Source organism: Adiantum capillus-veneris, chromosome 12 (genome assembly GCF_014529385.1).
Source record: "Adiantum capillus-veneris isolate H3 chromosome 12, ASM1452938v2, whole genome shotgun sequence".
Classification (NCBI taxonomy): Eukaryota; Viridiplantae; Streptophyta; class Polypodiopsida; order Polypodiales; family Pteridaceae; genus Adiantum; species Adiantum capillus-veneris.
In genome coordinates, this window is record NC_140942.1 from 98,988,461 (window position 1) to 99,015,132 (window position 26,672).

The 26,672-nt window shown below is 40.3% G+C and overlaps 1 protein-coding gene across 1 annotated transcript; it reads right to left on the reverse strand.

The window, feature by feature from the left end:
- Positions 1 to 295: 295 nt before the first annotated feature.
- Positions 296 to 2,061, reverse strand: LOC147446204 (uncharacterized). Its single transcript, XM_086524676.1, has 6 exons — positions 2,043 to 2,061; positions 1,732 to 1,962; positions 1,304 to 1,665; positions 1,019 to 1,219; positions 726 to 953; positions 296 to 658 (listed from the first exon to the last, which is right to left on the reverse strand). Exons 1-6 carry the CDS (start codon positions 2,059 to 2,061, stop codon positions 296 to 298), a joined length of 1,404 nt encoding a protein of 467 aa, XP_086380802.1.
- Between the last annotated feature and the right edge of the window lie 24,611 nt (positions 2,062 to 26,672).

The following is a 26,672-nucleotide window of genomic DNA, read 5'->3' on the forward strand; positions in this document are numbered from 1 at the left end:
CTCTTTGAACAAAAGAGGGCGATAGAAGACTTATGGTCCAAGGCTGCACCCAAATTTTCAAAATGTCTTCATTTCTTAATGCTATTTGCTCTACAATAACATCAACAACTTTGGACTCAAGAGATTGCAACAAGAGACTCAAGTTAAAAACTTGAAGTAAGCTTAACAAAACATCTTTGTTGCTCGGAAAGTTACATATAAATATGGGATCAAGGTACAACCTTTTACTTTCTGCCCACAAAATGAGATCACTTGCCATTTTACAAAAAGTTCAACTAAAGAAAGAGAAACAGAACTAAGCACCTTTGAAAGCAGTAACCTGACCCGACTTGTCAATAGTGAACCAACCAGCCTTCTTAACGTTCAAGAGTGAAGATTTTAAATCCACCAAGCTTTGCTCAAAGAGATGCAAAAATGGACGAGAGAATGCTAGAACTGAGTCGACTACAGTACCTTGTAAAATTACACCAACAGCCTCTCCATCTTGAGGATATAATTTGGCAGGTAACATTGGTTGCTTATTGATTGTAGAATGTCTTCCACATGAGTAGCAAAATGGGTTGCTAGCTTGGCGGCTTACATTGAGACCTTTGCACGTGCCACAAGAGAACTCCACATCCAAGCTGTTCACACTCACAATCTCCAAAGTTCCAAACACCTACCAATTTCACATTTATCAATGAGGATTATAACGATTTTTAATTGTTATGCAATAAAAAATTTACCTTCTTCCCAAAGCCTAAATTCGAGACTTGTTTATGAAGGTATTCTTGGAAGACATCAGCCAATGAAGGAGGCAATGGACATAAGATTGTAGCATCCACAACACTTAGAGTGTTCGACAAGTGCTTGAAAACATTGATGTTACGAGCAACACAAGTGTAGAATCCCTTTTCTTTGACCTCATTTACCATAAGTTGATAATCGAGGCGCCGGGTTGGGACAAACAAAAGCTGCCATAGAAAAAATCTTAGAAAAAGGGCACGAACTATAAATTGCAGAGATGGGAGACACTTACACTAGCTCGATCGCTTGTTGACGGCCCATCAATAATAGTCAATCGAAAACTAGGAGTACCATCACTTCTAGTTGCATTCTCTATTTTGACAACAATGAAGGCAACAATAGCCATTGACTCATTAGCATTAGAACTTTGGGCCAACAACTCTTTGATCTTCTGTTCTGGATAAAGGTAGAGGCAACAGTCAAAAGGCTCTGCCTTAACAACCAAAGTAGTTGCATCAGCGAACAAAGCCCACAAGCAAGTACCACCGTCTTTTGCAACTGCTCTTTTTACACATGCCCCCTCAATGCGCACATAATCATGGACAGCAAAGGCCTCAATAAAGTCTGAGAGATATATCTCAGTCACAACAAAAGTAACAGTATGGCGAGATTCTCTGTCGAGGAGATCTGCACGTAGGTATCTACCAAAGTTAGATTTGGGTATTCTATAAGTACCATACTTACAGAGCGCTTTGCCTTCAAATGCAAATCTAAAATTTGCAGTCTCTGACAGCTCGGAGATAGCTAGATTTCTTAGGGCAGGGGTTATGGCTAGCTGTGAAGAGAAAGATTCAACATTAAGCTCATCTTTCTCTTCACGTATATTTTTTATCAAAGGGGACGAGAATGAGGTATCTGCCAAGCACCTAGTTGCCTTACCTGAGGAAAAACCATTGGTGTGAACAATATACTCTAACGATCAAGAGAGAAAACAGTAAACATTACCTCTCACTGCAAGCAAGGCCTTTTTTATAGCTGAAGAAGAGGCTTTATTCAACTTTCCTCTTGGGCTAAGTTTTTTGTTGTGCGGGGAAGATTTAGAGATTTGATTAGGATTTCGAGGCAAAGGTGAAAATTCAGCAGCAGTGGTACACTTGGTACTCTCAAGAAGCTCTACTTCCAACGAAGGTGCTTCTACACGCTCAGGCTCAAACAATACCTCATCAAAACTAAGATCTACAAACATATGCTCAAGTCAATGCTCAATATCATATGCTCAAGATAATCACAGCTCAAAATCTTGTTAACGTACTCACCCTTCATGGGAGTATCCATAGTATGAGGTATCTTAACTAGAATTGCAAGCACCTATGAGCAAGAAGAGCTTAGGCCTCAAGAAAGCATATGTAAAGTGTCCAAGGAATAGTTTTATATATAGGAGCTGCATGAAAGGCAGAGGAAAGTAGTGCATATGTTTCTATAATGAGTGCCACAGCCTCACGTTCAGCATAGAAGCCAAGACAAGAGAGATTGCAGTAAAATGATGCAATATCTTTTCATAAATGAGAAGATATTATTTTACACTTTCAAAGAAAGAGCACGTCTTTTGAGGCAACTTTATTACCCGACTTGATTTCAGGCAGCTTTATTACCCGACTTGGTGGCATTGAGAGTAAGTTGTTATTATTTTATTCTTTTTAGAAAAGTAAGTCTATATTTCACACTAAATCTGAAAAAAAAGACATAGTCAAATATAAACCATGAGTTGTATTTATCATGGCATACACGTTTAGTGTAAAAGATTTAAAATTGTCAATATGAATAAAATAAATTTAGAAATATTAATTATAATATTAAAAGCTGAACTTCATTAAAAGCTGAGTTTCATTCAAAAGAACATGTTAAATTCGACCTTAAAAATAGAACATGTTTCTCAAAAGTAAGATAAACCTATCTAATTTATAATATTAAAATTAAAATTGTGTACAATAATATTTTCTTAGTTTCGATCAATATTTTATAGGAAACTATAATACCATAGCATCTGTTTCACTCAAAGATTATATACTAAGTTTTAAAAAAACAATTTGCAAATAATAGACTTCCTAAGAATTGCCGAACAAAATTACCCACAAGAGCAATTAAATTCATCCTTGACAGTTGTCTTTCCCTATCCCATAAGCTCAGAACAAAATACCCAACATGAAGGATATATATCCATAGTTGGGTATATAGTAATCTTCACAGCTTATCCAAAATACCCGATTAATTGACAACAAGCCAAATAAAAGGCTCTATTCCTCTGCCTGAAGAGCATAATAAACTTACTTTACTTTAATACGCAGGAATTTGACTCATGCTACTTACAAAGCTAACCGTAATAACAAAACAAGGGTTCGTAAAATGGCTACTAATCTCACATCACGATGAAAATAATTAAAGATGCTATCCGAAACTCAAAAAGGGATATTCATACTGTTCCAAGATGTGCCTTGCGAATATGAGGAGCTCAAAGTAGCAAACATTTTTGAAGTACTTAAATCTTTATTAATCTTGAAAGAAATAACTCTTGTATATTAGTCTTATCAGTAACAATTACAACTGCATACACAGACCAGCCTTGAGCTTCTTTAACATCCACAAACCAAAATTAAGCATGGTGTCACAACTGTTCAAATCGATAAGCTGATCGACAGAGATGGAAAACTATGTGTATTTACTCGAGAAAGGCTTGCCTTAGCGCATCTGCAAAGTCACAAGACAGTTGCTATCAAACAAAACAAGCATATAGAAAACCCAATGTACTCTCTTAACGTTTATTTACCAAGAATACCAATCATGGCTTCCCCTTGTGTGTCAAGATCAAACTATTGAACCCCTCCACTACAATTGAAACCAAATAAGTACAAAAACAACAGAGCTTTGAATAAATACAAAAACAACAGAGGCAAAGCAAAAGCTAAGAGGCCCCAGTCCATATCCGAACCCTCAATTTCCGAATACTCGAAAGACTCTGAAGCCTATATTAAATCATATTCTCCAAGTGGTAAAGCTTGCAGAGTGTCTGAGCCCCTCTCAACAACTGCCTGAAGCTGCATCCAAACAATCCACCTCTACTACTGCCCTGCAATTCGATGCAATTTTGCATACACAATAACAAATGCATAAGCAAAGCATGGGAAAATAAGCATAGCTGTACGCACCTCTGCAAAAACTGCGCATCAACACAGAAGCAAGCAAAGCATGGGAAAATACGTCTATAACTGTACGCACCTCTACAAAAACTGCGCATCAACAAAGAAGCAAGCAAAGCATGCGAAAATAGATATATAACTGTACGCACCTCTGCAAAAACTACGCATCAACACAGTGAAATGACTGCAGCGCCCGCGAGTGAGACGCTGTCATGGACCTGTGGAAGCCGCCGAAAAGAAGGTCCGATGGGGGAGCCCGATGGGTGACGCTGTCAATGTGTCAAGGGGTTCAACTAGCGCTGACCTGCCAAGAGCATAATAGGCGCACAGTAAGAGAAAGAGAGAAAGAGAAAGAGAGGGGGAGAGAATGGGACGAAGCATGCAGACCTTCGAGCTCTGTGGGAGCGAGGGCGTATGCGCGTAGCAGGAAGTTGAATGGAGCTTGCCCCGCAGCACGAAGTTGATTGCACTCCGAAGCTCACTGTGTCGAGCTCGCCATCCCTCAGTGCTGTCGATGCAGATGGGAAAGAAACGCTCAAATGATGAGCTGGCCTAGAAAACCTAAAGAGCGTCTCTTATGATTCCCTCCAAAAATCATCGTAAACCAACAAAAATGCGACACATCAGCAATCCCTATCTCTAACTCTACCACCCACCTAGGATACCCACTTCCCAAGCACTTTAATCATGCCAAATAGCGGTGCTTGATAAAACCACAAAATAAACATAAAACAAATAAAAAACATTTTAGTCAGCAAAAAGAGAAGTGATCTCTATAGCCTTTGCCCTTTGGGCAAGCCAAAAACGTTTTTCCCTCTTCTCTCCCTCTCTTCCTTTCCCTACCCTCCCTCAGGACTAAGTAACACCCATATTTGAGGGGGGGGGGGAGGGGGGGGATGGGATCAAAGGCGAAGAAACTCACGCACGAAAGCAGAGGAAATCGCAGCCACAACAATCAAATCAAAAACTAAACCTGAACAGGCACTAAACTTGGACAGCTTGCAAAATGCATATCGCCTCACAATATAATGCCATAAAAATGCCTAGGCATACATGATGCGCGTACAGGTGAGGTGGTTACCCTATGCGACCCTCAACCCGAACAGCAAGGCCACCGGTTCAAAACCCGATAGTGCACCTCGTTTTTCCCGCTGGTCGAGTCTACTGCGCCTCGCTTTTTGTGCGGCCGTGTTTAGTGCGCCTCGAGATCCCGTCCCTCAACCCGGACCATTGATCCCATTACTCCACCCTGCATTCAATATGGGTGTTACTTAGTCCCAAGGCCTACCCACCCCCTTCCTCTCAACCCCCTCCCCACATCTTCTTCCCTCCTCTCTCTTCTCTCCTATATGCGCTCTCAGAAATGAAGCTTTAAAATAATATGTTTAAAAATAAACACGTTTTCCACACTAGCTATCTATACCTCTTCCCTATTGTCTTTATCCCTTCCTTTCCCTTCCAATCCCCCCTTCCTCCTAACCCTCTCCCTACATCCCCCCCCCCCCCCCCCCCCCCCCCCCGAGCTTTCTCTCATGTGCAACCTCTCCACAAAAAATTCAAAAAATTCAAATAAAATTAAACATAATCACCTCCCCTCTTTGTCTCTACACCCTTTCCTCCCTCTCGTTCTTTCCTTGCCTAAATACATAAGTTTAATACTCACTCTCCCCAATGCTTTGCATGCACATCACGTGAGTGGCACTTCAACAAAGTATTCACACGAGATGGAAGGACCAACTGCGGACTACTCAAAATAGGAGGACCAGCCACACTTCACATGCACAACGTGCCAATTTTTTTACAGGTAGTAGGTTATATAGTTGTATGTTTATAGGTGGTGGCATGGTGCCATGCTGTAGGTTTAGTAGTTCTATATTTATAGGTGGTGTCATAGTGTCATGCTGTGGGTTTAGTAGTTCTATGTTTGTATTACTATCCATGTTGTCGGCATAATAGCTCTATGCTTGTAGGTGGTGGCACAATCTCATTTTGGCACGAATGCAATTTCCAATCCCCAAGTATTCCTCGCGGGGGGGGGGTGTCACTATGTATAAATTGTGTATATCACGTGTGTTCAAGGACTATTTTTAAAACTCTTTATTTGTGAGTTTTTGACTAATAAAATACACCCTTTTTCTACTCAATCTATAGATTTTTTTCTCAATTCCATTTTATGGTACCCTTTTTTATGGAAGGGACTTGACAACTTGTAGCCAGTGGCCACATACGGACATTGCTAAGGGGGCAACCCTTTGGTCTCACACCCTCTTCTGCACATACTCTCTTGGGAGATTTGGAGTATGTGGAAGTGTGCATTGAGCACACATAGGAAGCTCTCTTGCACTTCGGCCTTGCACACACATAGAGGGTAATCATTGGCCTAGCACCACACGACAGAGTGCTAGCATGCACATGCAACCATCGGCCTTTCTTGGAGGCACATGCAAGAGAGGACTTTTGACAATCGAAGGATTATACCTGGTCAATGGGGGTGTTTTTTTGGCATTGTGATACAATAGGAGCAGATTTCTAGGGGGTTATGCATCCAGCCTCCATCGATAGGTGCACACACACACACACACACACACACACACACACACACACACACACACACACACACACACACACACACACACACACACACACACACACACACACACACACACACACACACATACATACACACACACACACACAGGAATACCTTCACACAGACTGCTATGCAAATTTGTGTTTTTCTCAGATCAAAGTCTTTTCTATAGCCATATCAATTTCAGCTTGATGTATGCCTCATTTGGTTTATAAGACCGTGTATTTGAGTTTAGGCATAGCCATAGATTGGATTATTGGATTGCTTCTATAGGCTTATGTGTACTACGAAATATAGGTTAACAGGGACACATTACATGTTTTCTATACTTGGCAGTTTTAGAGTTTTGCAACATACTTTTCCTACTATGGGATGTGTATGAGCATTGATTTCCGTATGGTTTATGCATAGTACTATGCATGACCACTGTTGATTAAGATTGATCTTTTCTAAGAGTATTCTATCCTTGCAAGGAATGGTTTATGCTTGCATCTATATTGGTGCTTCTTTATGAACAGATCCTACTACATATAGTTGTGATTACTTGGTTCTATGTTCATTGAGTTGTAGATACTACCTTGTATGTGAATTGTGGAGCCATATTGGCACTTATGGAAATCTTGATTATTTCTGAGACTTGATTAGCATGTGGTCATTATTGAGCTTGACCATAGCCTTGAGTCTTTGCTGAACCTTTAGATGGTTGTGGTGAGGTTTTATTGAGTTGATAGATTCTCTAATATTAAAATCCTTTTGTGATACATGTTGATAGAGTACCACTTTTTACAATGCCCTGCCATATGATTTGTATAGAGAGAACCAGGTTCTTTTGACATTGTGTACATAGTCTTTTGGGTCATTTGCAATCAGTATTTGATGTGCATATAGCTAATTGAAACTCTTTATGTGTATGTTTATGTTTTTTACTCGTTTTAATTTGAGATTTTTCTCATTGTACCAAGATTTTGCGATAAAAATGACACTTGGCAGTGATGGTTTCTAGTTTTAAGGATATTTATAACATTTGGAAGTTCAATGGCACAAACTTTAATATTTGAAAAGAGTGGATTGAGGATGTTTTGATCTAGAAAGGTCGATTAAAGCCATTATTTAAACACCCAGATAGTGATGGTTACAGTGATGCCTAATGGTGAAATCACTTGATGCTATAGCTAGATTTACTATTCATTTACATCTTGCAGTGTCAGTGTATTTCACTAATGTTGTTGAAGTTACTTCTTGTGCCTTATGGGAGAAGTTTTGCATTACATATGAGAGGAAGAGTGCAAGCAATAAGTTTTACTTAATGAAAAAGCTGTTTTCAGCCTCGTATGAAAGAAGATAGCACCATTTTTGGACACTTAAATGCATTCAATGTTGTCTTCAGTCAGTTGACATCACAAGGACTCAATTTTGATAAAGAGGTTTAGTCTATCTTTTTATTATTCTCTCTACCTTCCTCATGGGATATATTTTCCATAAGTAACTCTATGCTTCAAGGAAAGTTGATTTACAATGATGTAGTCGGTAGTTTTCTCATTGAGGAAATGTCTTTACCTACCAAGAGTGATAATGCTTATGTTGCACATTCTTGTAATGAGAGAGGCTACACTCATAATTGTGCCAAGTCTAAGGATGGCAAGAACTCTCATAATAAGTCTTGTGGCTCCATGCATAAAGTTGAGTGCTACTATTGCCACAAGAAAGGGCATGTGAAGAAAGATTGTCTGCTGCACAAAGAGACAAGGTCTCAAGAGATTAAGAAGTCTGACAATGATGTAAAGGACAAGGCTAAGCTTTAGGAAATCAATGTTTTTGATTCTCCCAAGACCCATAGTGTTTTTGAGAGAACTCATACCTCAGAAATCCCAGTTTTCACCATAGATTTCACTGCAGATGCCCTTGTCACACAAGATGCCAACTATGCACATAATTGGATGATAGATTCTGGTGCAAAAATTCCATGTTACACCACATAGAGAGTGGTTTTCCTCTTATGCAAAGAGATATCAAGGAATAATTAAATTGGGTGATTCTCATGCGTTTGAGATTGTTGGAATTGGAGACATAAAATCGGTACTTCCAAGCGGCAGTGAATTCATGCTAAAGAATTTTAGACATGTTCCTAAGTTAGTTAAGAGTTTTGGATAGGTAGACAACTTTTGATACACAACTATGTTTACAAGAGGGTGAAAACATGTTCACGTTCGCGCTTTTTGTGCTAGTTAACATATGCCAACAAGCACATCTTGTAAGCATAACACATGGATAGGACACTCATGTTTTTTCAAGTGTGTGGGCCACCATCATGAACTATACAAAGTGTAATACTTGGACTTCGAAAAAATGAATCGTAATATTTTCAAAATCTCTAACACTTAAGCTCAGTCGTTACATTGAGGTAGTGGTGTAGTCATGAAGCATGGAGGGAAGCACAGCGTAGGGGCCATAGGTCAGAGAGAGGGAGAAAAGCGATTGCGAGCTGCAAGCAAGTCTGCAGCAGCCGGAGGCTAGTAGTCAGCCCAAGTGGAGGATAGCTCAACACTAGAGCCAGCCACCTCCGACAACAATCTTGATAGTACTCCACCGAGAACGAAGTCGAGGGGAAAAGGTTCTGTTGCTTCTCCTCCGCCCTGCAAAATATTGAATTCTTCTAATTCCCAAGGATCCCCAATGTCAAAGTACATGCATGCAGGGAAGAGGAAGCAGGACTCAGGTACTCTCTCTCTCTCTCTCTCTCTCTCTCTCTCTCTCCCTTCAATGAGGGGGCCTGTAACATTTAATGGCCTAGTAACTTGTGTCTAGCGAAAAATAGCATGAACATAGTGAGCATTTCATTAGAATAGATTCCTAATGAGATTAACAAGAGTGCTTGGGTGGAGAGAGCAACAAAAAGGATAACACCTAGTTAGATAGCATGAACAATACTTCAAAAGAGAGAGAAATTAAGCAATTGACAATAGTTGAGGACTGGATTTGCATGGAGCCGGTCCCCCCTCCAAAAGGCTTTGTATTATGGTTTCTCCCATCAAGAGAGATATTTTGCAATACAATTCTTTGTGTTCCTTCAATACTAGCTAGTGCAATGAAGATGGAAACTTCATGCACTAAGCAAAACACTTATCAAACACAACATCAGTTCCCTCAAGGTCTCAGACCCAAGACCTCACACACCTTTGAAGATGGTGAGAGCTAGCAGGGTATGAGAGTAGATTGAGAGGAAGAAGGAGTATTCTTACGAGAAAGATGTACATCTCTTCACATAATCACTCATATTAGCATAGCTTAGCTTAGTAATTAGCATGGTAGAGGAGATGAGCATGCATTGAAGCTTGGCTCTTGGTTGGATTTGCATCACAAAGACAAGAGTTGTTGGTGTAGGCCTCCCTTCTCACAAGCTTGGAGTAGGTGATAAGCTTTCCATTAAAGCTTGAAAAGGAGAGAGAGTCTTCTTTCCTTCCCAAATGAGCTAGTGTGAGTGTGTAGGTGATAATGCCTTGCAAAAATCAGCCCCCTCCCTCTCTTGGTCGACCCTCTTGCTATTTGCTCTTGCTAGCATCCTATTGGACCTCCCCAAGCTTAGCCAATGGTAATTAAGCAGCATAAGTGATAGCCTTTTGACATGTGTCCCCCTTTCCCCTTTTGTGAGAGCTTTAGGTAATTAATAAATGAAACTAAAGTCTCATTGGACCCCTTTTCCTCCTGGCCAATAGGAATCAGGCAAGCCATTGGGTTGCTGAATGCTCATTGGACCCCTTGGGAGACTATCCAATAATCTTCTAGAGAGCTTAATTCCCATTGGTTCTTTTATTAAGTGTTTTAAAATTAATTAAACTAGATCTACTCTAGCCTAATTCTCATTGGTCCACCTCCAAGGCCATCCAATAGGAATTGGGTACACCTTGTGGGCATCTGGGCTAGGGAGCTGACATGTGTCCCTCATTCCCTTTGTGTAAAGGGAGCTTGTGTGTGTGTTTGTGTGTGTGTTTCTCTATCATCCCCTACTTGCAAGGCTCACCCCCTCCTATGTAGGGATTGACAAAGACTTTTTGTGACACACACTAAGCATCCAATTTCCCTAGTTTTGGCCTTTGGACACAACCTTTGAATTTTGGAACCTTAGCATTTTGGAAGTCTTAATGGGCTGAACCTTAGGGTCTTTTAAGCCCATTGTTGCACATTGCTCTTTTGCAGATGGCCCCCCCTTTGGATCCCTATTTTCCCTCCTTTGGATCCCTACTGTGTCCTGGTCTACTAGCTTAACCAATATTCTAGATTTTTCTCCCTTGGCACTTTCGCATATTAAATGATCAGTTTAACATGAGAAAATCATTTAGGAGAATTAGATATTGATTATTATGACATTACCTCTCTGTTGAAATCATAGTCGTCCTCGACTATGGGGTAGAGAAGATAAAGCATATTCATTAGTCCTTTTTCCTAGCGGGTAGAGGATCCCTATGTTACCCTACGTCATCATTCCACAATAAATGACTAGTCCATTTGGTGCTTGAGAGCGTGAGGCTGCCGCAAGCATGTCTGCACATTAGTCCTATCATCTTCCATAGTAGAGTGACAAGCTCTACTTGGTGTTCGGGAGACGTCGTCTCTGCAAACTTGATCTAAGCATGCATACTACTTCATTTTTGTGCACAATAAAGAAAAAGAGAGTCTTATAAGACAAAAATTTTGTTCATTTTTAACATTTGTACATTTTCTTACTCTTGGGAAGCATTGTAAGCATTGACAAGGTTTAGGTTATCCTTTAATTGTATGCCTTGCATCCATCTAGCATCTTCAAAAGGATAATTATTAAACTTAATAAGATATCGTCGGATAGTCTTACCGCCTCTTAGTACCTTGTCTTCATGTCGGAGAATGGACTCGGGCTGCAGCACCTCTTCTTGGTCCTTGATCTCTAATGGGTCTTCAATAGTTGGTTCTTGAGGTGTCTCTCCTTTGTAAGGCTTTAGTAGGCTCACATGGAAAGCATTGTGTATGAGCCAATGATTGGGCAACTTGAGTTGATAGGCCATCTCATTGATTGGCCTAAGAATCTGGAAGGGACCATTGGACCTTTTTGCTAACTTAGAATAGTACTTTTGGCGTCCCTTAGGATTCTTGCCCGTCGTGTGCCTTAATCGAGCCTTGGGAAATTTGAGTAAGACCCAATAATTTTCTTTAAAGGCTGGGCTCTTCTGTGCTTGTCAGTAGCAACCTTTTGCCTTTGCTATGAGATAGAGATAGCATCCTTAATCTTTTGGAAAGATTCTTGTAAATCTCAGCTATACTCATCTGCAACAAAGATCTTCTCGTGTACCTTAAGTAGCAAGGGACTTTTTGATCTTCCCTCTATTACCTCAAAAGGTGCTTTTCCCGTGGAAGTATGTACAGTGTTATTATAGGCATACTCCACTAAGGGTAAGTACTTCTCCCATTGGGATCTTTGATCTACTTCCGTTACATAGGCTTTTAGTAGATCGAGAATTGTTAGGTTAGCTATTTCACTTTGGCCATTTGTTTGCAGGTGATAGGCCGAAGAGAAGTTTAGCCTTGTTTCTAAATTCTCAAAGAGACCCTTCCAGAAATTACTGGTCATTCTAGGATCTCTATTCGACACTACAGACATTGGCAAGCCATGGTACTTGAAGATTTGTGAAATGAAGAGGGTTGCCATTTGATGGGCTTTAATAGTCTTTTGACAGGTATAAAATGAGCTTGTTTACTGAACCTGTCTACTATCGTCCATATTCCCGTATTCCCATGGATAGACTTAGGCAATCCAAAGATAAAATCAATGGATATGCTCTCCCATGGTGAATTAGGGATTGACAAAGGCTGAAGCAATCCAGGTTGCTTCCGTCTATCAAACTTTGTCTTTTGGCATACCACACATTTAGAAACATACTCTTGTATGTTTGCTTTCATGGTAGGCCAATAGAAATATGTTTTGATCCCCTTTAGGGTAGACTGAATCCCTCTATGCCCTGCATAAGGAGGAGCATGAGATTCATACATTACTTTCTCACGTAGTGAGCTAGTAATGCATAGTCTATTGCCGTGGAGAAGATAACCATCTTGTAAAGTAAATGGTTCCTCTTTCTTCCCTAGTGCAAGGGATGAAATCACATCTCTAAAATCGGGATCAATAGCATACTTATCTATCATAGAAGATAGATCGTTGTGAGTTGCTATGGAAACCGCATTCACTCTCGGGCGTCTTGAGAGTGCATCGGCTACTTGATTATGCTTGCCAGAAATGTGAGCAATATGAAAATGAAATTGCGAAAGAAAGTTTTCCCACCTCATTTGTTTGTCGGAGAGCTTGGTCTGTGTCATGAAGTACTTAAGACTTTGGTGATCCATTCGCAGAATGAAAGAAGTCCCCAATAAATAGTGCTTCCATGAGTCTAAGGCATGTAGAATTGCAAGGAGTTCCTTTTCATATATGCCTAGAGCTTGCTCAACAGGGTCGAGCCTTCGACTTTCATAGCCTATGGCGTGCCCTTCTTGAAGCAAAACAGCTCCAAGGCAATCACCACAAGCATCACATTGGACCTCAAATGGCTTTGAGAGATCCGGTAGTGTAAGCACAGGTTGAGAGATAAGCTTTTCTTTAAGATTTTCGAAAGCATTGTTCTCCTTGGCAGATCATGTGTACCTAATGTTTTTCTTTGTTAGGTCATGTAATGGTCCTGCTATTAGTGAGAACTTTTCTATGAAGTGTCTATAGTATGCGCACATACCTATAAAGCTTCTTAACTCATGAAGATTCCTTGGTTTAGGCCATCCTTTTATATTACCTCTAACTTTGATGGATCCATTTGGATGCCATCTTGAGAGATAATGTGACCTAAATACGGAATCTCTTGTAAGAAAAATTCTTTTTTCTTTTGATTAACATAAAGTTTATTCTCTCTTAGAACTTGAAATATTACCTGCAGGTGTCGCTTGTGCATCAAGCGGTTGAATGTGTCTGGTGCATTGGTCAAGCCAAAAGGCATGACAATGTATCCGTAAAGACCAAACGTAGTGCGAAATGCGGTCTTTACAATGTCTTGATCAACTATCCTTATTTGATGATAGCCACTTTTAGGTCACTCCTACTGAAGTAGGTGGACCCTTGTAGCTTATCAAATAGGTCTTCTACCCATGGAACGGGAAACCTATTCTTGATAGTGATCCTATTTAGTGCTCTATAGTCGACACACATACGATATGTGCCGTCTTTCTTTTGCACTAGTAGCACAGGAGAACAAAATGGAGATGAGCTAGACCTAACCATGCCCTTCTCAACTAACTCATGCACTTGCCGCATAATCTCCTCTTGTTGAGCTTGAGAAACTCTATAAGGAGGTTTGTTAGGTGGTGAACTTCTTGAAAAAGTTCAATTGCATGGTCATCATTGCCTCGTTTAGGAGGTAGCTCACAAGGGATGTTGTCAATAAAGACATCTTGAAACCCCTTGAGAAAATTGGATAACTCTAATTCCTTTTGATTGTGTATATTTTCTTTTGCTAAAACATTAGGTTCATTTTGAGAATCTTTAACAAAAATCATGTACACGAAAATAGAGCTCTTTATTGACTTGTTGAAAGCTTGTGTATGTACAATGGGTACAGTGTTAACCATTTCCTTAGCATCTATATACATATCTTTTTCCCTGAACTTCAAGGAGATTCTCCTTTCAGGGAATTTAACATTGGAAGCCATGCGATCAAACCATGGTGCCCCTAGGATTACATCCTCATGCTTGAGAGGAGAGATAAAGAAGTCCTCTTTGTCCACATAGTTTTGGACATGGAGCCTCAATTTCCCGATTAAGGGAGTGACTGAAGCTTCTTGCCCCTTGAAAGCACCATCTACGGGTAGGACATCTCCCATCTCATAGGTTTGTATGCCTAGCTTCCTAAAAAGTTTACACCTAAAAGTTGTTAGAATGGCTGACAATAGTAAAGAGAGTGAAATTAATGTTGATAACTTTGATTTTGCTAATGAGTAAGCTACTAATGATGCCCCGATGCTTGTTAACTATCTTGTTTCTAGGCTTCAACAAGCCATGGGCAATCCATCCCTCCAAAGTGAAGTGCAACGACAGCTTCGTGCTCATGGGATTCTCCAAGCTCCCCACCATGACGAGAGAACACCTAGGAAGCCTCCTTGCGAGACTTCCAAAAGAGGTCTCTCTCCGATTCGGGAAGAAGAAGAGGATCCCTATGAAGGGCTCAAGAATTTGCTCCTTGATGACACATCTCCTTCTCAAAGGAGAACTCAAGAGCCTCCACCGAAGGAACAAGAAAGAAGTGAGTCTCCCGCCACCTCGACGGAGATGGCTCCACAAAGACGGCGGGCTAAACGCTCTCCATCGCCTCCAAAACGGAGAAGACCATCACATACTTCTCCACACCATACTTCAAAGAGGAATGAAAAAAATCAAGAGAAGAAAAAGGCGAGAAACAGGACACCCTCTTCTCCATCTTCTTCATCCTCTTCCTCTTATGAAAGTGATGGTCAAGACAACGAAGATCAAGGCAAGAAAAAGGCGAGAAAGAGGTCACCCTCTTCTCCATCTTCCTCAAATTCTTCATCTTCTGAAGAAAGTGATGGTGCAACCTTTGAACCATCAAAAAGAAGAGGCCATAGAAAATCCTATGCCGCATGGAAGAGGTCGTCCAAGCTCAAAAAATTCAAAGAGGGAGGGAAGAGCATCTCTTTCCTTACCTATGATGGCACTTTTGGTGCTACGGACAAAGTCTTGGCCTTTATCCAACAATTTGATGCGGCGTTCGTAGATGAGGGCTTCACGGAGTCCTCTAAGCTACGCCATGTAGCTATGCACTTTCAAAAGTCCGCTAGACAATGGTGGTCTAGCCTACGGGCGAATGGTGAAGCTCCACAAACATGGAAAGCTTTAAGAGCTTCTATTATGAAGCAATTTTTGGCCACTGATGCCAAAGACAAATTACTCACCGAATGGCAAAGCTTGAAGCTCTCTCCCTATGAATCCATCCACAAATATGTAGACAAGTTTTGGGACCTACAACTCAAAGCCACTGTCTTCAAAAATTTGGAATTTGGAGAGCAAAAGCAGCAATTTTGTGTGGGCTTAACCAAAGAAATGGCAGAGTATGTCAACTCCCAAAGGCCACGCACCATATCGGCGGTAATACATCATACTATGGTGGCCTCTCGAATCAATTTCCAAACGGGGGCTAAAAGAAATTCTAAGCCCATGGAAAACAAGGGTTCCAATGAGCCTAAGGGGAAGGACAATGTCCAAAAGTCTCCTAAGGGCAACTCCAACAAAGCTAAGGAGAAGGGAGTTTACAAAGGCAAAAATAAACTCTCTTCTGAAGAGGTTGAGCATTATCGCAAGGATAACCGGTGTTTCAAGTGCGGCGAACAAGGGCATGCGTACCGCGCTTGTCCCCAAAAGAACAACCGCCATGATCCTCCTAGAGCTACCTTGGTCGAAATCCAAGAGGAGGAAACTCACCACAAAGGATCTCCTCTATGCCATGCTTGGGGAAAGGTAAGAGAACATGATGCTTTTATTCTCTTTGACCCCGGTTCTACTCATAATATTATATCTATATAGTTGTCCACCACTTCAAGCCCTAGTTGCTACTCCTCTTTACCCCTTTAGAAAAGACACTCAAGCTACTGTAACCGTGGCTCGAATACCATTAATTGCAAGGAATAGAAGAGAGGGTCGTTCAACACCAAAATAACACTGGCTCCTGTCAAGCTTCTAATAGCTCAATAGTAGGCAAGCCCCATAAGACTCCACTGTTAAGACCATAGTTCTCGACGGTGATGCCCCATTAACTGCACAAAGGAAGGCGTACTGCAAGGCTAAAAAATCCCTATTCTACTTACTCACATGCAATTAATAGTACCAACCATTTATGGCTAGCTTGAGGACCTCCCTTCTTGACCAAGAAAAGAGAAACCTTGTGCTTTGATACCAATGTAACATTTAATGGCCTAGTAACTTGTGTGTAGCGGAGAATAGCATGAACATAGTGAGCATTTCATTAGAATAGATTCCTAATGAGATTAACAAGAGTGCTTGGGTGGATAGAGCAACAAAAACCATAACACCTAGTTAGATAGCATGAACAATACTTCAAAAGAGAGAGAAATTAAGAAATTGACAATAGTTGAGGACCGGATTTGCATGGAGCCGGTCCCCCCTCCAAAAGGCTTTGTATTATGGTTTCTCCCATCAAGAGAGCCATTTTACAATACAATTCTTTGTGTTCCTTCAATACTAGCTAGTGCAACGAAGATGGAAACTTCATGCACCAAGCAAAACACTTATCAAACACAACATCAATTACCTCACGGTCTCAGACCCAAGACCTCACACACCTTTGAAGACGGTGAGAGATAGCGGGGTATGAGAGTAGGTTGAGAGGAAGAAGGAGTATTCTTACGAGAAAGATGTACATCTCCTCACATAATTACTCATATTAGCATAGCTTAGCTTAGTAATTAGCATGGTACAGGAGATGAGCATGTATTGAAGCTTGGCTCTTGGTTGGATTTGCATCACAAAGCCAAGAGTTGTTGGTGTAGGCCTCCCTTCTCACAAGCTTGGAGTAGGTGATAAGCTTTCCATTAAAGCTTGAGAAGGAGAGAGAGTCTTCTTTTCTTCACACATGAGCTAGTGTGAGTGTGTAGGTGATAATGCCTTGCAAAAATCAGCCCCCTCTCTCTCTTGGTCGACCCTCTTGCTATTTGCTCTTGCTAGCATCCTATTGGACCTCCCCAGGCTTCGCCAATGGTAATTAAGCAGCATAAGTGATAGCCTTTTGACATGTGTCCCCCTTTCCCCTTTTGTGAGAGCTTTAGGTAATTAATAAATGAAACTAAAGTCTCATTGGACCCCTTTGCCTCTTGGCCAATAGGAATTAGGCAATCCATTGGGCTGCTGAATACTCATTGGACCCCTGAAGAGACTATCCAATAATCTTCTAGAGAGATTGGTTCTTTTATTAAGTGTTTTTAAATTGATTAAACTAGATTTACTCTGGCCTAATTCTCATTGGTCCACCTCCAAGGCCATGCAATAGGAATTGGGTAACCTTGTGGGCATCTGGGCTAGGGAGCTGACATGTGTCCCTCATTCCCTTTGTGTAAAGGGAGCTTGTGTGTGTGTGTGTGTGTGTGTGTGTGTGTGTTTCTCTGTCATCCCCTACTTGCAAGGCTCGCCCCCTCCTATGTAGGGATTGACAAAGACTTTTGTGACACACACTAAGCATCCAATTTCCCTAGTGTTTGGCCTTTGGACACAATCTTTGAATTTTGGAACCTTAGCATTTTGGAAATCTTAATGGGCTGAACCTTAGGGTCTTTTAAGCCCATTGTTGCACATTGCTCTTTTGCAGATGGTCCCCCCTTTGGATCCCTATTTTCCCTCCTTTGGATCCCTACTGTGGCCCGGTCTGCTACCTTAACCAATATTCTAGCTTTTTCTTCCCTGGCACTTTCCCATATTAAATGACTAGTTTAACATGAGAAAATCATTTAGGAGAATTAGATATTTATTATTATGACAGGGCCACATTTGGAAGTTGTAAATCAAGCAAAGCATGACACATTTCTCCAGCATGCCCTGACTACTAATCTGTTAGTGAATCCTCTCACCCAGAGAAAATTGTCTTGCTAAGCATATGCTGCAATCAACAGAGAGGACTATGTATTCATCTTATATGCTTGTTTTTGCAGTAGCCCCTGGCTGCAATCTAGTTGTGGATTCTCTCACACTGATCAGGTGCTTGTGAATTGCCTTAGGCATTCAAGGTGCATGCTTAGATGACTGCATCTAAGGAGAGCCCGCGCAATTGCCTGTGTAGAAATTACTTGACAACCCTATTCTAGTGGGGTTTTGTAAGGTTTTAATCTTATAATCCTGTGTGGTGTGCATGTTGACGGAAAGCTCCCAAGCTGAACATCCCACTGCAGGAAAAGTTTTGTGTAACAACAGAAGAGTTTAATGTTGTCCATGGCCTCTCCATGGACTATGACGACCCCAAATTGGTGAAGTGGGAGCAGATTACAGATTTGGAGTGGTTTAGTGTATTCAGAGAGGCAAATGATCGCAACAAATATCGCTTCAAATGCAGTAGCATTCATAGAGACATGTACGACCAAGTACTTTAGCTGCACTACAGGGTGTAGCAGAAGCCCCCAACCAACATGGAAATTAATTCGGCTTTTGCGAAGGGTTTTGTAAAACAATTTAGTCCAGTGGGAATTGCAACTGGCTTAATCATGCAGTTCAATTGGGCTGAGTTTGCTGTCCAGCATTTGCAGGACCTTCGAGAAAAAGGATACTACGATGCCCATGTTGAAAAGTGGAGGGTGCGTAATACCCACCCCTAGTCAAAAAACAGAGGAGGGCTCCATGAAAACAAAGGACGATTGCACTGGCCAAGTATCTCCAAATGTTGTTTCTGCTGCTAGGGCAACATCGCTCTCTATTAACAACTCTCACAAAGTGATAGCAAGCCTGTCATATTTTGGGCTCTCTGATTTGTAGCACATCATGAGTGCAAATGACCATCTCAGAAATCAACTGCAGGATGCTAAACAGCAGCTCAAGAATGCGGGTCAGGAGCTTGAAGCTGCGAGGGTTCTAAAAGCAAGCCATGATATGGTCAGCCCTGTAGTACTTGCTATGAGACATAAGCTTCATGATGTTGAGAATGAATTGCGGTGTTTAGGGCTCACTAACAGTGTGGATGCAAGGAGAGAAATAGAGCTCAAGGTAAAGATTGAGACACTGAAGGAGACACTGGATGGTTTGGGGTTTCCTCATAGTGAGCACACCCCCACTGTTGTTGATATTGATATAACCTATTTTCATGTAAGTGCCGATGGTTTTTGTGATTGAACCTTATGTTTTGAATATGTGCACAACTGTCCCATGTACTTACCATACCTCTGTTTTGATTGGCTTGTAGATTAATGTGGAGGTGCAGGAAGCAAAAGTACACGCCTGTGATAGTCAATTGTAGCTGCTCATGGAGATAAGTAGGATGATACAAGGCTCCTTATCCCCACTGCCCTATGCAAGATAGCTATGGAAACTTTTACAGAGTGTATAGGAGGGGTACGCGATGGACAACAAGCAATGTGTGTACTGGCTGTGTTCTGCCACTAGAAGTACACAAAATCAATGCAATGGTCAAAATTCCATGTAAGCATACCTATCACCTAATCTGCTTTGTTGCTGCATGCTCCCTGGGGATCGAATGTAGCGCTTTCACCTGCAAGCAGAGGATACCAGTTGAATGGTGTGGCAAGGTCACAGGGAAAGGACCTCCAATCACACAGAGTTCTGGTAAGATAATGTTAAGGAACAGTTATCCAGCCTTGATTCCTACATTAGCCCTGTGTATGCTAGTTAGCTTAGCGGGTATGGTGTCTAGTATATTGTGTATGGTAGTTGTCAAACCTAGTTATGCTAGTTAGCATACTATGAGATATAGCTAGCATACATTGTCATCGTGGTAAGCATACTGTGTATGCTAGTTAGCACAGATAGTAATCCTAGCTAACATATTGTGAATACTAGTTGACATTTTTTGTATGCTAGTTAGCATACTGTATATGCTAATAAGCATACCTTCTATGCTAGTTAACAAACTATGCATGCTAACTAGCATAGAGAGTTTCCCAGTTAGACAAAAAGTATGCTAATCAACATGTTAAATAAGCTAATTAGTGCACAGTGTGCTAAGTAGCAAACAAGGTATGCTAATAAGCATACCCTGTATGTTAGTTAGCACACACAGTGTGCTAACTAACATACAGGTTATGCTAATTAGCATATTTAATATGTTAATTAGCATACTTTTTATGCTAATTAGAACACTGTATGATGGCTAGAATGCAAGTATGCTAATTAGGAAAAAGGTATGCTATTTAGCATGCATAAGCATACCTTTTCTTATAGTTATCATACTTGCATGCTAGCCATCATACACAATGTTCTAATTAGCATAAAAAGTATGCTAATTAGCATATTATATATGATAATTAGCATACCTTGTTAGCTAGTTAGCACACATGGTTACTAGCTAACAAGGTATGCTAATTAGCATTTATAATATGCTAATTAGAACATTTTGTATGATAACTCTATAAAAAAGGTATGATAATTAGCATACTCAGTATGCTAACTAGCATACCTTGTATGTTAGCTAGCATAAAAGCATTTGGTGCATGCTAACAAGCATTCAAAGTTTAGTTAGCATACATTTTGAGCTAGCTAGCATAATTTGTATGCTAGTTAGTATACATCTTTGCTAGTTATCATAATGTATATTTTAGTTAGCATGCACAATATGCTAACCAGCAAAAATGGTATGCTAATTAGCAGAGACGTTATGTTTATTAGCATAACTTATCCTCTAGTTAGCATACCATCTATGCTAGCATACAACTTTGTATGCTAATTAGCATACCATTTATGCTAATTAACATAGCATGTATGCTAATTAGCACACCATCAATAATAAGCATACCATTAACATACACACAATTTTTGCCTATTAAAATTTTATATATGCTAATCACCATACATTCTCTACTAGTTAGCATACACACTATATTCACACTTCCTTGTTAGCATATTGATCATGGTGGTTAGCACACTTTGTATACTAGTTAGCATAGCTAGCATAGACAATACGAATGTCTACAGGATATAGATGCCTACCATACATCGAATGCTATTTGTCACACTGTGAATACAAGCAATCATAATGGTATCGATGAAAATTAATGAGTGAATGGAATACACAGGTATCAATGATGTAGGATGCGAACCTGACAAGACACCTGTCAATCAAAGGAAAGAAGAGAAGCTCTGTAATGATGAATTTGATGAGCTGGATAGACAGCATGAAAGGGAAGATGTAATGCTACATCATACGCTAGCGCACGAGGCTGCTGCAGATGGTAAAGAAACAGATGATGATGATGAAGATTTTATCATGATTACTCGTCCCAAACCCAAGCCCCCTACAAATGATCAAACAAGCGTCTCAGAGGAAACAATTAGGAGTGTGCAAGAGGAAGGTAGGAGTGCTCAAGAGGAAGGTAGGAGTGCTCAAGAGGAAGGTTTCAGGAGTGACAGTGGGCTGACTGCGCAAGACGCCGGTGATGATAGCCCCCTATAGGGTTTTGTAAACAAAGTGAAATTAAAGAGAAAAGGTGGCAGATTCTGGAAGAACCTGGGGATGAGAAATGTGCTGCCCCTCCGAGCACCCTGGATGACATAAACAAACGCAGCAGAGGTGAAAAGAAATCCATTTCCTTACATGCTTGCAAGAAATTATGCTGAATGTGTTCCCTATTGTGTCCAAGTTATGTAGTGTTAGCAAGATCCACACCTTGTGGCATGTATCTCTCTAGATATTTATAATGGAAAAACTCTTTTCAATATTATTTTACTGTGCAATAGTTCAATAGTTTTTTCTTGTCCTTTATGATGTCTTTATTTGATACCATTTCTTTGTCACATGGCAAGAGAAATTGCAGCTAGTTGCCCTGCATGATTTGAATTATGCCATTGCATGCAAAACCATACGAAAGTGGCGTATTGCCAAGCCTAGACAACTACAAAAAGAAAAAGCCGAGATTGAGAAGCACCTGGCTAGCTATCTTAAACGCTTAACAAAAATAAATGAGTACTTTAGTTATGTTCATCCCTCGAGGGAAGTTATTTTTGCTGAGTGGTATGCACTGCCAGACCCAATATGTGTGCCAAAGCCATTGCCAGACCAGGGGCACGCATTGGTTTTTGATTTAAATGGCCTGCTTGTTCAAGTTGTAGAGCCAATGCACGGTGACATTCCCCCTAAACATGCAGGGAAAATGATAAAGTACAATGTACAAAATAGGAGGTTGGTATTTTGGCGCAAAGACAACCACAAATTTTTGGATTGGTGCCTACGTTTTTTCCATGTGTATATATGGAGCACCAACATGGCACCTAAAGTGAATGCAATATTAGAAACAATATTCAAAGAGCAGCAGGATAAGCTGAGAGGTATTTTTACACAGGGTCATTGTAGTGGCCAGCCTTGGCAAATAAATAATAAGCATGTATTCTTGAAGGATTTGAGATTGTTTTGGAAGAACTGCAACTTTGGGCCCCAAAATAGTCTAATTATTGACGATAGTATGTACAAAGTGTGCTAGAACCCTGAAGGAAGTTGGCTTGTTACTCCTAAGATAGAGGACCAACAGACCAAAGAACAACGGCAAAACTCCTGATAGATACTTTGAGAAGCTGGTTGTTCCTATGGCTGCAATCAAAGGATCGTGCAGTGTATACATCTGAAAATGCGTTTGATACTGCCCCAGATTTTTTTTCACATCAAGTGATCAGGAAGTTGGAATCAGAAATGCACCAGCACAACATGGCCCAGCGTAATGAAGCCATGCGTAGGAGACAAAGGGAAGCTGAAAGATATAAGAGAGAGAGGCTACAGAGGGAGAAATTAGAGAAGCAGCAGCAAGAAGAAGAAGAAAGAGAGTTGCAAGAACCAAAAGCTTAGCATAAAGAAGAAAGAGAGCAAGACCCAAAAGCTCAGCAAACAAAGAAGCAAACGGACATTGGGCAAAAGCGAGTGGACAAGCGTGCTAAACCACGATCTTATCCAGAGTAGAAGGCTCTCTGCAGTTTTCTAACATTATGAGGGAAATTTGTAAATTGCCTTTCCAATGTTTTTAACTATTCCGACATTCACTTCAGATAGTAATGATCAAATCCTGTACTATTCTTGTTTTGAAGACAATACTATGTGTACTAATGGCGTCTTGTAAACATTGAATTTGTATACATTCTCGTTGGAAATCAACAAAGGTATGCTAATTAACATAATGTTTATGCTAGTTAGCAGACTGGTTATGCTAACACAGTCAAAACAATATGCTAATTAGCATAGCATGTATGATAATTAGCATACTCACAGTAGCTAATTAGAATACATTCTAATTAGCATACTGGGAATTTTTGTTTGTGCTAACTTCCACTCACAACATACCATAGTATGCTGATTAGCATATACAGTATACAAGAAGCTGCCATATTTTCTCCTTGAAACCAACAATGGTATGCTAATCCTCATATTGTCTATGCCAACTGGCATATACAATATGCTAATTAGCATGCATGGTATGTTAATTAGCATTCCTTCAATTAGAATACTGTGGATTTTTGCTTTTGCTAACTTCCACTCACAGCATAGTATGCTAATCAGCATACACAGTATATAGAAAGTTGCCATCCCTTCTTGAAACCAACATAGAATATGCTAATTAGCATACATGATATGCTTATTGGCATACATAGTGTACAGAGAGCTGTTATCTCTTCTCCTTGAAACCAGAGAACCTATGCTAATTAGCATACCCACAGAATGCGAATTGGCATAAACAGTATGATAAATAGCATACACAGGATGCAGAGACTTGTCATCTCTTCTCCTTAAAACCAGCAAATATATGCTTATTAGCATACTGTATATGCCAACTGGCAAAAACAGTATGTTTATTAGCATACCTAGTATGCTAATTAGCATACCTTCAATTAGCATACTGTGCATTTTTGTTTGTGCTAACTTCCACTCACATCATAGTATGCTAATTAGACCACACAATATACAGAAAGTTGTCATCTCTTCTCCTTAAAACCAGCAAAGGTATGCCAATTAGCATACAGTTTATGCCAACTCGTATAAACAATATGCTAATTAGAATACACAGAGAACTGAAAACTGCCATCTCTTCTCCTTGAAACCAGCAAAGGTATGCTAATTAGCATACACAATATACAGAAAGTGGCCATCTCTTCTTCCCCAAACTAGCAAGGGTATGCCAACTGGCATAAATAGTAATTAGCATACGATTTATGCTAGTTGGCATAAACAATATGCTAATTAGCATTCCACTCACTGTAACCAGTCACGGTGTAGCATGAAGTAGTGTTGCACGAACAACGTGTCATGCACGAACACCCTCTTGTTTGTAACCAGTCACGGTGTAGCATGAAGTAGTGTTGCACGAACAACGTGTCATGCACCTTGTCATCTGGTATGAAGGAGTGGATGGTTTTGACTACCTCCCCTACCCTGCAGTAGTGTGTTATGTGTACAAAAATGGTTACTTGACTAGAGTGCCAATGCATTGACTGAATCTCATTTTGTTCCTTGAAGGCATAATTCTCTGCAAAATCAACAATTGACACAATGACATCGTCCGAAAATCGAAGAAGGCAGTCCTTGAATTGTTGTCCTTGCCATTGAGCCACATAGTTATGAGTGATAAAGAGCTCCAACTTGGTCTTCAAGAGTTGAAGAAACTCCCAGCATTGCATTTCTTTGTGCAAAAGATCTTTTCTTTTGTTACTATTTCCATGCTTGTCTTGAGCTTGTACATATGAAAATACTTTCACATTAATACTATTAACTGGCTTTGCTGTCTCCAAGCAGCATAATTCCAACGTATTCACTCCACATGTCAAACACTCTCCCATCAGGCATTCCCTTCTATGGAAAACTGCATCTGCGGGCTTTGGACAGAGAACAGACTCCCACATATGTGTGACACCTTTGAACGTGTGATGTGAAGCCAAGAAACCCTTGATAATGTTCCCACCTAGGGCACAAATACTGCATATATAGTCACAACCTACTCTATGCAGCCCAAAAGTACGAGAGTGCATGTGGTTAAGTGTGTCCTTCTAAAAAGACATTTGCACATGGTATTTGCAACAACATGTGTATCTATCCTTCAGTCGCCTACAAAAGAATGGCTTCAACATCTCAAACGTTTTGATGCCAATCTTGTAATCTGGATGTTTTTCCTTGAATCTACAAAAGAACTCAACCTGCAACATCCAAATGATGACCAATATTCAGATTGCTAACTAGGACATCCAGCAATTTCATGAAAACAAATCATAGTGACAATCAACATCCTAATGTGCATGCAACAACGTATGTTAACTTGCATAAAGAGTGTTAGATAGCATATATCTTGTGTTTACCAGGTAACTCTGTATGCTAGGTAGAGCACAAGGCATGCTAACTAGCACAGACCATATGCTAACTAGCATACTCATTAGGACACCCATCATGCTGTTGAGCATACAAGGTGTTAACTAGCAGAAATTATGTTAATTAGCATACATCTTGTGCTAACTAGCTAGCTCTCTATGCTAGGTAGAACGCAAGGCATGCTAACTACCATAGTCCATATGCCAACTAGCATACCCAGCCCAGCTGCTAGTTCTAACTAGCATAATCCTTGTCTTTAATAGCATACCCATCATGCTAGTGAGCATACTAGTTGTTAACTAGCATAAGTGGTGTTAACTTGCATACTTTTTGTGTTGATCAACTAACTATATATGCTATTTAGAACTCAAGGCCTGGTAACTAGCATACTCCATATGCTACCTAGCAAACTCCTGTGCTAACTAGCATATTCACTTTCTGTTAGACAATGTACTTATCATGAAATTGAGCATACTAGGTATGTAACTAGCATACTATGTATGTTAACTAGCATACTAGGTATGTTAATTAGCATACATATTGTGTTAACCAACTAGCTTTGTATGCTATTTAGGACCCAAGGCATGCTAACTAGCATACTCCATATGCTAACTAGCACAATCTATGTGCTAACTATCATACTCACTATGCTAACTAGTATACGCATTAGTACACCCATCATGCTATTGAGCAAAGTGGGTGCTAACTAGTATACATGATGTTAATTAGCATACATCTTGTGCTGACTAGATAACTTTATATGCTAGGTAGAACACAAGGCATGCAAACTAGCATACTCCTTATGCCAACCAACATACTCCATATGCTTACTAGCATACCCAGCCCAATTGATAGAACACAAGGCATGCAAACTAGCATACTCCATATGCTTACTAGCATACTCCTTATGCCAACCAACATACTCCATATGCTTACTAGCATACCCAACCCAATTGCTAGTTCTAACTAGCATAACACTTGTCTTAAATAGCATACCCATCATGCTAGTGAGCATACTAGGTGTTAACTAGCATAAGTGGTGTTAACTTGCATACCTTTTGTGCTGACCAACTAACTCTGTAT

Coding starts and splice junctions, on each gene's coding strand:
- LOC147446204 (XM_086524676.1), bottom strand. Junction 1,220..1,303: donor ATTATGTGCGCATTGAGGGG/GCATGTGTAAAA, acceptor TTGGTTGTTAAG/GCAGAGCCTTTTGACTGTTG. Junction 659..725: donor ATTTAGGCTTTGGGAAGAAG/GTAAATTTTTTA, acceptor TGAAATTGGTAG/GTGTTTGGAACTTTGGAGAT.